At 39.5% G+C, this 12,849-nt stretch overlaps 1 protein-coding gene across 1 annotated transcript in view; it reads left to right on the forward strand.

Moving 5' to 3' along the window:
* Positions 1 to 9,350, forward strand: part of VPS50 (VPS50 subunit of EARP/GARPII complex) — a 101,548-nt gene extending 92,198 nt beyond the window's left edge. Inside the window, exons 26-28 of the mRNA XM_075049364.1 lie at positions 507 to 628; positions 3,978 to 4,167; positions 5,622 to 9,350. Coding sequence (XP_074905465.1) covers positions 507 to 628; positions 3,978 to 4,167; positions 5,622 to 5,741 — 432 coding nt within the window. The 3' untranslated portion in view covers positions 5,742 to 9,350. The remainder of the gene's footprint in view (positions 1 to 506; positions 629 to 3,977; positions 4,168 to 5,621) is intronic.
* The last annotated feature ends 3,499 nt before the right edge of the window (positions 9,351 to 12,849 follow it).

Here is a 12,849-nt window from a genome sequence, read left to right on the forward strand (position 1 = left end):
AACTATCTAATGTGAAAGTTTGAAGAATGAAAAGTGGTTACAAGATTTCTGAGCTTCTCTCTGAATGCTGGTGGGGCAGGTATTCAGAGGGATAAAGAGATCATCACTGGATTTTCTTAAGTGGCTGTATATTGTCTTAAAAAAAGTTATGATGAGTTTAGGGAGTGAGGCAATGAAAATGCTATTTTAAGGATTAGCTACTTGGTTAATTTTCAAAGGTGTCAGTTTTGCAGAGAACTAGACCTCTGGGGAACAGAGCAGTATTTCCTTCTAAAAAAAAAAAATTACTAAGGTAAATGTAAATGATATACTAGAAAGTGGTATGGTTTCTACGTTATGCATTAAGCTTCTCTCTGCAGTCTGTGCCTATTAAAATTCTCTGCTTTGCTCTTATTTTTCAGTATTCCCTTTCACATGGATTTCTAATTCTTTGTTGTTGTTGCTGGGGATGTATAGAGTATGATCCCTTTATGCTAAAGGAATAATGATTTTTCATGTTTCATCAGGAATTTGAAGAATTTAACAGAAGGTTGAACGAGGTGTCTAAGAGAGTCCGTATTCCACTGCCTGTCTCCAACATCCTTTGGGAGCACTGCATACGCTTGGCCAATAGAACTCTTGTGGAAGGGTAAGTAGTTCATGAAAGTCTTGCTTTTGGGTAAATATGTCTGTAATAACAACTTCTTATGGAATTAAAAGTTCTAATTTTGTAGTGCTGTGGTAAGCTCTTGGGCTTTTGGGGAGTCTAAAAAATACCAAGGCTTAACATAGTCTTTAGCAGTTGTTTCATGGAGTCTGGTACAGCATTAAGCCTAAAGGGGATGGTCTTGTACCTAGATCCTGCTGAAGAATGAAATTGAGTGTTTTACTGAAGCATTCAAAACAACATAGCTCTCTTTCAAAGAAACTTTGTCTGAAAATTATCATTTCCTGACAAAGCAAAGAAGAAAGTTAATTGTCAACATCTCTGTGGTGATTCCATTTTTCTTTGCCAGGAAGATGGATTTGTCAACCCCAGCAGTTATCAGAGAGTAGCCATGGAGCAGGATTTTTCCAAATTCATGAGGAACAGAGAGGTGTCTTTGTTGTCTTGGTCAATAGAGGCTCAAGCACCTTAGTCAGGAGCTGCTACACCTTGCTCATCTCTCCCTCTTAATCAGTGTTCCAGTCTTTTCAGAGCCAATATTGTAGCCTGAGTATTGTAGTGCTTTCATCCACTGCATTTATTTTTGTGTTCTTGTCCCCTAGCTACATAAGTCTGGGCTCTCATCACAACTTCTTCTGCATCATAGAATATGTGCTGTCTTCCACTTCTTCTTCATATGTTTCCTTATTTCTTTCCTGGTTATCTTTACCCTATGCACTCCCTACTACCTGTTTTACTTCTTTTGATCCCACTCTCCTGCTGTCTGCTCTAATTTAGGACCTCAACAACATGCTTCTTCTCCAAGTGTTAGCTGTCTGTTGAGGATCATCAGCTTCCACTGCTTCCATCAAGCCATCATTTTTGAACTCATGCCTGTTTCTTTTCATGCAGTCATCCTTTTGCAGGCTCTTGAGAGATCACTTTCATCTTCAGGGAGACTAAATCCAGCCATGACCTCCCTCTGGCTTCTCGGTTCTTTCATATGACATATGACCTATACAACTATCTTTTCTTTTTGAATTTTTATTTTCCACTTATCATGCCTCAAATCAAATGAAGTGGAACAAAAGCATCTTTCTTCTCCTCCCCTTGTCCCCCTTTCCTTTCAAGTGGGTAACACCATCAGTCACCATCAACTTCCTCTGCCTCAACCCTTGTGCCTGTTTTGGACTTGTTTCTTTTTCTTACTTCACACTCTTACTCATCTTTTGTGACTTCAGTGTTCGCAAACCACTTAATTCTTAGCTCTGAAGATCACCACTCATATGTCTTGCTCCACGCTGCAGTTTTGGTTCACACTTGTGACTTACCATGAGACTTTCACCTAAGCATTTCACTGACTGGTCAGAGTGGACTGGGAATACCTTGCTGATATGATTTGTCCTGTGCCTTTTCTTAGAGTGTAAAGAATGCTTGTTATCATCTCCCAAATACCTGCCAGTAATTTCTCATTCTTGCTCAGTTCTTTTTTTCTCACATATCGTGTAGTTTCTTTTGACACTGGAGAAAGGGAAGGAAGGTATTCTGAACAGCTGACTCTCTGAATACCTTCATAACTTTTTTCATCTCTGAATTCCATGAAGGTATGGAATGAAAAGCCATGAAGGAGGTTTCTCCTCCAGTCAGCCAGTCAACTGAAATTGCTCTCATCAAGCTCTTCGCTGAGTGAAGAATCATCTCCAGTACAGTCAACCATATCCTTCTTTAAATTTTACCCTGCCCTATCTCCTAGCTCTATGTTGTCTCCTGTTTCCCATCTGGCTTCTTGAAGTGCTTCAGTATGTCCTATTGAGAATCACTGTCCAATCTTCTATGGAGCTGCAGAGGGCTTGTGCCTTGGTCCCCTCTCTTTTTGCCTCTGTTATTTCTGCATTCTGCAAATTCTTTCTGTGTATTAACTGTAAGGGTGCAATTTCTTCTCATTCTTAACCTTGCTGTGTATCCAGTTTCCAGCTGCATGTTTCTGCTGCCTCCTTTGCATCAGAGCTAATAATCTACAGACTGTATAATAATAAGGATCAATTTCATGTACCAATGGAAGACTGACCTTGCTCTAAATTTGATACAAGGGAAGAGTGGAAACAGTGGAATGGGATTGTCACTTGTGGCAGCAGCCTGTGGGTAGGCTGGGTTATTGTATTAAGACACTGTGCCCCAGACCAAAGCTTTTTTATTCCCTGTACACAGCTGAAATTGGTACTGTTAGGGGCATTGCAGTGTCATTGCCTTTGATTTTGACAAATGCAATTTCTTATCCTGCAAAGATCATTTTCCTCATTGGTTGCCTATCACCCCACTGTAATCCTTCCTGCTATTACCCTGCCCCAATGGAGAGAAAGGAAGAAAATTATAATGATAATAATAATAAAAGAATTGGAATATACAAAACAAGTGATGCATAAAGCAATTGCCCACCACTTGCCGGCTGACGCCCAGTTAGTGCCTGAGCAGCGCTCTTCTTCCCCCCCCCCCCAGGCTCAACTCCCCCCAGTTCCTACAGTAGATGTGACATCCCATGGTATGGAATATCCCTTTGGCCAGTTTGGGTCAGCTGTCCTGGCTGTGTCCCGTGCCAACTTCTTGTGCCCCTCCAACCTTCTTGCTGGCTGGGCACGAGAAGCTGAAAAATCCTTGGCTTAGTCTAAACACTACTTAGCAACAACTGAAAACATCAGTGTGTTATCAACATTCTTCTCATACTGACCCCAAAACACAGCACTATACCAGCTACTAGAAAGAAAATTAACTCTATCCCAGCCGAAACCAGGACATACTCTCACTAAAACATTAACCTCTCACAGAGATTAGTGAGTGCTGCCACTCTTTATTCTCTGGTTGTTGTGGGTGTTTTTGAACAAACAGCTTTGTGCCTTTCTCTGATGCTGCCGCTATTGGTTCAGCAAGCTCCTGGTGACCATTCCTAAAGCTGCCACATTACCTTTCAGACTTCAGTGGTCATGATCACTTGACTAAAGCCGCTGTCTAGTGTGCTGATTGGCATTGATTTAATTTCCTTTAACCTATTTCTAGTAAGTTGTTCAATGTAGGATTTTTAGTGGCTTTTGATGGGGGGGTGGGGGAGTGGTAGTGGGTTTTTTAAGTATCACTGGGTACTATGGGGTTCTGTTCTGAGTGGGGCTAAAGCATATTATACTAATGCAAATAAAACTCTGCATCAGACATCCTAAGAGGAGTTCTTGTCTGCTTTTAACTTAAACCCATAATTATTTTCCTCCCCAATGTTTGAAGGACTAAGTTAAACAACTTTGAGAAGTACAATTCATTTTTATTTCCTTCTCGGTTTCACTTTCCACTGTGTTCCTCTTTTCAGTTATGCCAATGTAAAGAAGTGCAGCAATGAAGGACGTGCCTTGATGCAACTGGACTTTCAACAATTCTTAATGAAACTAGAAAAGTTAACAGACATTAGGCCTATTCCAGATAAAGAATTTGTGGAGACCTACATTAAAGCATACTACCTAACAGAAAATGACATGGAACGCTGGATAAAAGAACATAGGGTAAGCGTTAAATTTGCATTCTTTTAGTATCTATCAGGAAAATTCACCATGATTATAGAATCATGCTAGCAACTATAAATGATCAATGCTTCTATGTGTTAAAAATGAATATATGCATATATGCATATATATGTATATATTCATTTATTATGGTCAAATCTGTATGGGAAGCAGTATAAATATAAATGTGTGTGTGCACATATATGTTCATTATATTAATTATCATATGAAGTTAATATGTGTTTGTACTGATTCAACATCTGATGACTGGGAAGGATTAATAAGCCAATCACATCTACCTACTGTATCAAAAACTGTAGGGAACTAGAGCAAAGTGAAGTTGAAAATGTATGTGTGCTGTTCAGAATAAGCCAAAGTGCACAAGTCGATCATCAAGAAGTATGGTTTGAAATCGCACCATGAAGTTTTACTTTGCCTTTAGCAGTAGATTGCTTAAACTAAGTTGTAAGGCATGATGGATAAGCGTAATTGCTTTTTCTTCTGTCATTTAATAGCACGAATCAGGATCAACATTGCTCTCTGAGATAAGTCTTCATTTGTGTTTTGAAAGCATTTAGCATGCTTTCATGATAGCATAACCTAACAGTTATAACAAGACTGTGTAAATAATAGTCACATGCGATTGGAGCTGCCCATTGTTGAAGTGAAAAGTCTTTTAAAATGGAGCTCTTTGAAATCTGTATTTTGGGATTACTTTAAATCCCACTAGAAATGGATGAAAGAAATATGTCTTTAATAATCATTTTCCTTGTTTTACCTGGAGCCACAAGAGAGATTGTGAGCTGTTGTTTGGTGACCTACATGGAAAAACTCTTGTTTAAACCTACGGGTGGAAGCTATATTTTGGATACTGTTAGGTACAAAGGTAGTACTGGCAAATGTGGTGTTTTCACAGGTGTTAAGAATTCTCGACTTAACATTTTTGTCATTTTTTCCTCCTTTATCATGTACTGAAATTAACATTGTTTGGAGACCTTGTAGACAGAAGTATTTAGAATCTTATTGGAAATGAGAAGTCAAAATAAAAAAGATCATCAGCTTTTGTCACAGTTTGTTTAGAAAAATGTTTTTGTGTTAAAAGCTTATCCCATTTGCATGTATATTTCCCACCATACCTCCCAAAGAATGGAAAATACATTAAATATTGATTTATATACATATGTATTCACAGAATGTCTGTCGGCTCAGTCCAACATTATTACAGTTGTAAGCATTTTCCATTATAATCTGCCATGTAGCAAGATACAGTTTTGTCCTCTGCCTTAGCTATGAAAACTATCCAGACCTGACTTAACTACCACTTTAAATCTCCCTTGTGTGCTGACTGCTTCTATCAGTTGAAAAGTCCACAGTGTGTATGTCCGCACTTTTAAATTTTCTGTCTTTGTCTGGTGTTTTATTCTGCCATAACATGATCTGCTTTTATTTGCCAGGAATATTCCACTAAGCAGTTGACCAATCTGGTGAATGTTTGTCTGGGCTCCCATATCAACAAAAAGGCAAGACAAAAGCTGCTAGCTGCTATTGATGACATAGACAGGCCTAAAAGATAACTGGAGAAAGCTACTTTCCTTGTGACTTGTACCTTTTTCGGTTCACATGAAGCATGCAGACAAATCTCTCATGGACTGACAACATTCTCTTAAAAAACGTCGTGCATGACCTTTCTTACCAGCATTGGAGACACTCTGAATGGCATAATGTTCTAAAATATGACTTTTCTAATCTGCAGAATTCTTTTCTGTTATATTTCTTTTTTTTTTTTTTTTTTTTTTGTTACTTGCCCTTGGTAAAGGGCCACTGTTTGTGTATCATTGGTGAGCTGTATATTTTGCAACTGTATACTGTAAGTAAAATCAAAATCTGAGAGAAACACATTGGCTTAATATATAGTTGATGCTCTTTTTTAATAAAAGGGCTACTTGAAAATATGACTTCTTTCCTCCCTGCTTTCACCCTCAGAAATTATGCTTTATTATGGACTAGTGTAAAATGAAAGGAAATGTACAGTATTTGATTGATGTATCTTGCATGTGGATTAAGAGTGCAGATCAACTAAATACTCTCATGTTAAAGCCTCTCATCTTCATATGTATTTTAAAATGTCTGTTTATTTCAGAATTAATCTAGTCATATCAAAATGATTGACTTCAGATTAATAGAAGGTAATAAATACTGTACACTAATATGATTTCTTTGTGAGACTTTATTTTCCTAATATGATTTCTTTGTGAGACTTTATTTTCCTAATTCAACAACACAAAATGTCATTTACAATAGAAATTAGTACTGTTCCTTTCATATTACCTCCCTTTTGTCCCTCTGCCAGTCTTCCTGGTTCCGAAGCCATAGTGCCAGGGAATAGGAATAATGTTTTTTGGCCGAAGTTTTGGATTGATAATAAGATAAACTGAATATTTCCCGCTCTGCTGTAGACACCCCGAGTGATCCTGAGCAAAGTGAAATTGCTTGGCTGCGTATTTGTCCTAGAAATCGATTTGTCAGAGCATCACTGATTCCACTGAAGTTTTCAGATTTGTCTTTTTTTTCAGTATGTAAAGTTTTAGATTTTTTTTTTAATTACATAATAAACTTTTTGCAGTGCTCTCAGACCTTTTAAAAGGGAATATGGTAGCTAACAGGTAAAATAATTTACATAAGGCACAGTCCACTAATGTATACAACATGGTAAATTCTCAGTTTCAGGTTCATACTTGCCATTGTACTTTTAATTCAAACTTGGGAGAGTCAGGACTTACTGAACAACAGCAGTACTTAGTGACAGAAAATTGCCCTGTAAAATCATTATAATTGCTCTTTTCTGTAGCTTAATTTCCTCTTCAGAAGTGGACTGAGCATCATTGTGTGAGTTCAGTTAAAGCCTGTATACAGTTTTAGAGGAATGATAGAATTTACATTTTAAATATTGACTGTGTAGTATTCAGCTCCCTTGTTTATCTGTATTTTAAACAAAATAAGATTTAAATTTAACACCGTTCTTTATTGACCATGCTGTCACGCTGAGTTCCATTTAAAACTTGTTTAGCCGCATGTCAATGTATATGTTGAAGCTGAATCACTTTTACCCTCATTAAAAAGATGGTTCAAAAAAAGAAAAGTGTAGTTCATGTGGAAAGTGTGGACTTTCACGTCAGTGTTATCTGCCCTGAAGTCAGATCCTCTCAGAAGACATAGAAACGTGTCAGAGACAATTAGTGTAAAATCTGTTTCAATTTTCTTCTCGTGGATGAAAAAAGAAATTTAAATACCTTTACCAGAGGTTTGGTGAGCTGAACACATGGTTAATTTCTCCTGCACTATTTAGGTTGCTGTAATTTGATTGCTTACCAAAAGGTAGGAGTGTAAGCACTGACTGGAGTGTAGGGGTCAAGGAAAGAGGTGAGCAATTGCATGAATCATAGTCAGGAGTAATTTTTGTAGTATATCTATAGTTTGACTTGTTATTTTTAAGTAAGCTCCCAAATAAAAGAATGTGTAAGATGTAGTGTTAAACCTGTGCAAAAACTGTTTGATCGTCATTCCTATATGCCTCAGAAACCTATATGCTCCTATATGCTTATATTTTCCAGAGGAACCTCCCCTCGCTGCCCAGGATTGATGCTACAGGGGAAGCTACATAGCTTAATGGCCTACATATGCTCTTAGATATATGATTTAACTTTCAGATTGCCCTGTGTGGAGCCAGGAGTTGGACTCGATGATCCTTGTGGGTCTCTTCCAACTCAGGATATTCTATATTACTTGGTCCTCAGTGACTAACAAAGCCAAGTTTTGGCTGAATGTTGAATTATTAACTTACTAAGGGTCTGTTTGGTAGTTTCCATGCTCTCATATGAGAATTCTTTACAAACTATTGATTTTTGAGCATCTCTCTACATCTTCATTCTCCTATGGAATAAGAAGCCTCTTACACTGCTTTTTCTGCAATAGAGAGTATGGCTTAAATATCCGTTATGTTTTAGAGGAGTGTTTTGGAATACTCTAATAATAGAAGATTATTTCCTTCAGTCTCCAAGGAGAATGACCAGCACTGCAGAGGTGGGGGATGTATCTGTCAGTCCTTCTTTAGCCTAATCAAGAATTTAAATTCTGTTCCCCAGACACTGAATACTTTCATATTTGCCAAACTCAGCTGGAGCATAAATGACCAATTTTCAAGTCTCTTGTTAGGCAAAGCCTATCCCTGCCCTGATCAGCATACAACTGGCTTTTCTACGGTCACCTTCTCTCACTTGTATCTAATGGTGATGCTGTTCTCCAAAGAAGCAGCTACTGGGACAAAAATAGGGGAAAGCCAACTGATCGGTTGCTGTCACACTGGTGTAAGATTCAAGTCCTTGCTTTGGTGTAGGTTTAATTATTCAAAGCAGAATGGCATTGATAGGAAAGACCATCTTGGATCAGCAGTGCTTCAGCTGATGGGATAGTGCACAGAGCAGTCCTGGGAGGTGTAAATGCAAGTGCCTGATCTGGGTAGGGACTTGAATGCTCCATGATTTCAGATGAGTAGCTAGGTTTCCAGAACTGACTGTTCTGGATTCCGGTGTTCCCACAGGGGAGAGTCTTCCCACGTGTAAATAAAACCTTGGCTTGCTTCTGATCTGCAATGGGAAAAACTAGGCCCTGGCCAGATCTGCTTAGCAAACACTAGGTGTGGGGTGTAGATTATAGCTTGTTGTCCTGGTTTCGGCTGGGATAGAGTTAATTTTCTTTCTAGGAGCTGGTATAGTGCTGTGTTTTGGGGTCAATATGAGAAGAATGTTGATAACACACTGATGTTTTCAGTTGTTGCTAAGTAGTGTTTAGACTAAGTCAAGGATTTTTCAGCTTCTCGTGCCCAGCCAGCAAGAAGGCTGGAGGGGCACAAGAAGTTGGGAGGGGACACAGCCAGAGCAGCTGACCCAAACTGGCCAAAGCGGTATTCCAGACCATGTGATGTCATGTCCAGTATATAAACTGGGGGGAGTTGAGCTGGGGGGAGGAGCAGATCGCTGCTCAGGAACTAACTGGGTGTAGGCTGGCAAGTGGTGAGCAATTGCATTGTGCATCACTTGTTTTGTATATTCCAATTCTTTTACTATTATTATTGTCATTTTAGTATTGTTATTACTATCATTGTTAGTTTCTTCCTTTCTATTCTATTAAACTGTCTTTATCTCAACCCACGAGCTTTACTTTTTTTCTTCCCTAAGGGGGGGAAGGAGCGACTGAGTGGCTGCGTGGTGCTTTTAGGGGATAAAAAGGGATGAGTGATCAATGGCTGCCTTAAAGCTGTCTGTGAAAGGTTTGCAGCCCCTTTTAATTTTCATAGATGTGAATGGCAAAGGCATGTGTCGTGATACCGAATGCAAAGCTGTGGATGTGGGTTTTCCTCTTGACTTGTCCTGGTGCCACAGAACACACAAAATTATAACGATCCCCTTCTCTTACTGTGAAAGTGATATATTTGGGGTCTTTCTCCTTTAAGACTTTGTTCATGGTTAGTGTTTATGAAATTTCTGTATTGCAATTGTATTGTTACTTGGGTAACTCAAACTTTGAATAAAGCCCATGTCTAAGAAAAACACAAACAAAATCCTCAGAAACACACACACAAGAAAACTCTCCACTCTGATTAAACTGATATATAGTGTTGTCTCTTACCAAAATCCTCAAAAGGCTAAATGTCAGCAGGCACCTGCTGTATTATAAATGATGCAAACAGAGGTGGACAAAAAAATGCTGATTTATTGTGTGTGGTTGATGGTATCTACACTGCTTGAAACAGCATAGCATAAAGACTAAACATTGCACCAGACACTAGGATTATGGTGCAAGTATGGAAATAACGCAATTTGCAAACAACAAAGTTTGGGTGCTTGCTGGCTATTTAAGGATGTTTTTGAGTATGTTGTTTTTGCAGAGCCAGAGCTGGTTTTCATCACAGTGGGGACTTGATTTTTAAGGATCTCCTGCTCTTCCATGAGATCCTGAAGTGTGATGTGGAGCAGCATCTTTAAATGGTACTAAAAACGTAACAAGTCTGTGTTGTTTGTTTTTTAAATAGGCATTAAAGCAATAACATGCCATATGATAAAGTATATGCCTGAGAAAGTAACGAGGAGATGAGTAACCTCTTTTTTTGTGTGGTGAATCCATTGCTCATTTTTAATTCGGTGGAGTATTCTGTCCAGTCCCAGAGAGTTTACATATAGCTTATAAGCTAAGCTAAAAATAGCTTAAATGGGTGTGATCTAAACTCGAATCTACTCGGCTGTCCTGTTAAAGAAAGTCCCCCCAGTACCCCTCAGCTCTGCTGGATCCATCTGAAACTTTGGATCTGGATACATATGTGAAAGAAAAACAACTTTCAGAGCAGAGATGTATAGATCAATGTGTTACATTTGTAGATTATCTTGCACAGTTTTCAATATTGTCAGATTTAAAACTGGCAAACAACTGTCTAAATGTATGTTGATCTTTGAAAAACAAAATGTAAGAGCAAGCTGAAGATCTAGGCAAAGAGATACTGAAGTGCCTCTTTTCACTAAGCACAAAATTAATGGATGATCAGATGTGCAAAATGACTGCAGGCATTTCTGAAGATGTTTTTTATAAGTAAAGCCAAGGTTCATACTTCTATGTATTTCCTGTCCTGTATCTCTAGTAATTTTTATTCATAAGAACAACTATTCCTAAATAAAAAGTCAACCCATTCGTTGTACTTCGGTAAAGACTAAAATAGAAGTGTCTCTTCAGCCTTAAAATAAAAAGGATCCTTGTACAGGGAAGAAATTATCCTGTGGCAGCTGTCTGAGAGCTGCAGGGATGTCACACAGAATATGCACCGTAAAACTGTTGCTTTTGAAATTAATCCATATATTATAGTGTAAATATATACATGCACACAGAGCTTTGTGTGCAATATAATTCAACCCTGGGGACCACAAAAAAGAATGGCAAAATTCAACAACAAGCAACACCTTGCTGGTGTCTCTGCCATCACTTACATTGACAGCTGACACAAGCCTGGGTAGGTAGTGCAGAGGTGTTTCCCTGTGTGAGCAACTGGTGTCCACTGAGGGCAGGGTCATAGCCTAGGTCTGAATTCAGAGCTTTGAGTACATCTGAGTTACAGTACTGCTCCCGCTGCTGCTGACTTTGTCGGCCACTGACGTGTGCTGTGCAGGAAGCGTCGGAGCCTGCTGACGAGGAGCTCCAACCCAGCCCAAAACACTGTGAGCATCAGGTTGGACACTGTTGGTGGAGCATGATGCTCCTGCCCTTAAGCAGAGATTGTGGATAGCGAAACTTGCTGTCCTGGCTGCCCCGGGGGACACCTGCTCCAAATGCACGAAACTTGTGGGTTGGAGGATGGGAAGAATCGGGCTGAAAGGTGGTGGTATGTCAGCGTGGTGAGCATGCAGCTCCGGGACAGCTTGCTGTTCTCTTGAAACCTGAAGCCTCAATAAACATGGGTGTTGTTATTGCCTGATGCAGTTATTAGCACAGTACTAAGCACCTGTGAGTTTTCAGGATCGTTTATTTCTTGAAGTGTAGAAAATGTCATTGATGTAAATGGGTTTGACCAGGGGCTGCTTCCTGGCCCTGAGCTGCCAACATCTGCCTCCTCCAGAGCAGTTAGCATATTAAAGCAGCCAAACGCTCCAACCAGCTGAACCTTCATGGGTGGTTTATAATGTGCTACATTTCAACTAGACAAAATTGTTGCCATGAATAGTAATGCCTCATAGCTGTAATGTCATTAGCCCTTCCTTCCCCCCTTGCACACACAGCCCAGTGTTGTGCTGGTGTCTTTGCTGTTTGACAGAGCACCTCTTTCTCAGAGTTTACTGAGCCTTTATGTTGAGGTCTGTTTATTTTTAGTGATATGTTTACTGCTGCTTTCTATTGCTCAAAATCTCTGCGGTAGGATGCAGGACTCTGGGTGATGCACATGTGGTTTTGCCTGTGTGCACTAAGAAAGTTCGTGCTGTTTGTGTCTGCCCTGGCCGGGGGGAAGGAGCTCCCCATGGGTGGCACATTCCGTAACGCTTTAGAGATGCTACGTACCACAACAACAAGGTCACGGACCTGTTCTGAGCTTTGATTTAGGTTCTGCCCTGTGTTGGTGCCTGCTGTAGGGAAGTTTGTTTTGTTTTCCTGTACTTAGTCCCCTAGCTATAAAAGGAATGATATTATCTGATGTTATCTACCATGTTTTATAAAGTGCTAGCAGGCTGTGGTTGTGTAGGCATGAGCTTTACTTTCTAGCGGGATTCAGTGACTTAACCCCAGGGAAGTTGAAACATCAAATCTTCATGGAGAAGAAAACATGCAAGGAAGTTGCCTTCCCTGTTTCTCAGGCATTTTAGGTGCTGTTTCCTTTCCATTAGGACAGAAGCCAGTAATCTCATGCATGTTATTTCTTCTGACGCTATGCTTCAAACTGCACTGGGCAGTGCCATTGCCTGTGCAGCAGGCGACCCTGCTATGGACGGGACTCTTCTAAGATGTACCTATGCATGACAATAATCTGCTACTGCCAGAAATAATAAGCAGACAGATTAGATAGGCAAGACTGTGAATAAAATTAGTGAGATTTATCTTTTTTAAAAATGGAAGTATGAAAGGATATTAAAAATACATACATACATGCAT

Source organism: Buteo buteo, chromosome 2 (assembly GCF_964188355.1).
Source record: "Buteo buteo chromosome 2, bButBut1.hap1.1, whole genome shotgun sequence".
In the NCBI taxonomy this organism is placed as follows: Eukaryota; Metazoa; Chordata; class Aves; order Accipitriformes; family Accipitridae; genus Buteo; species Buteo buteo.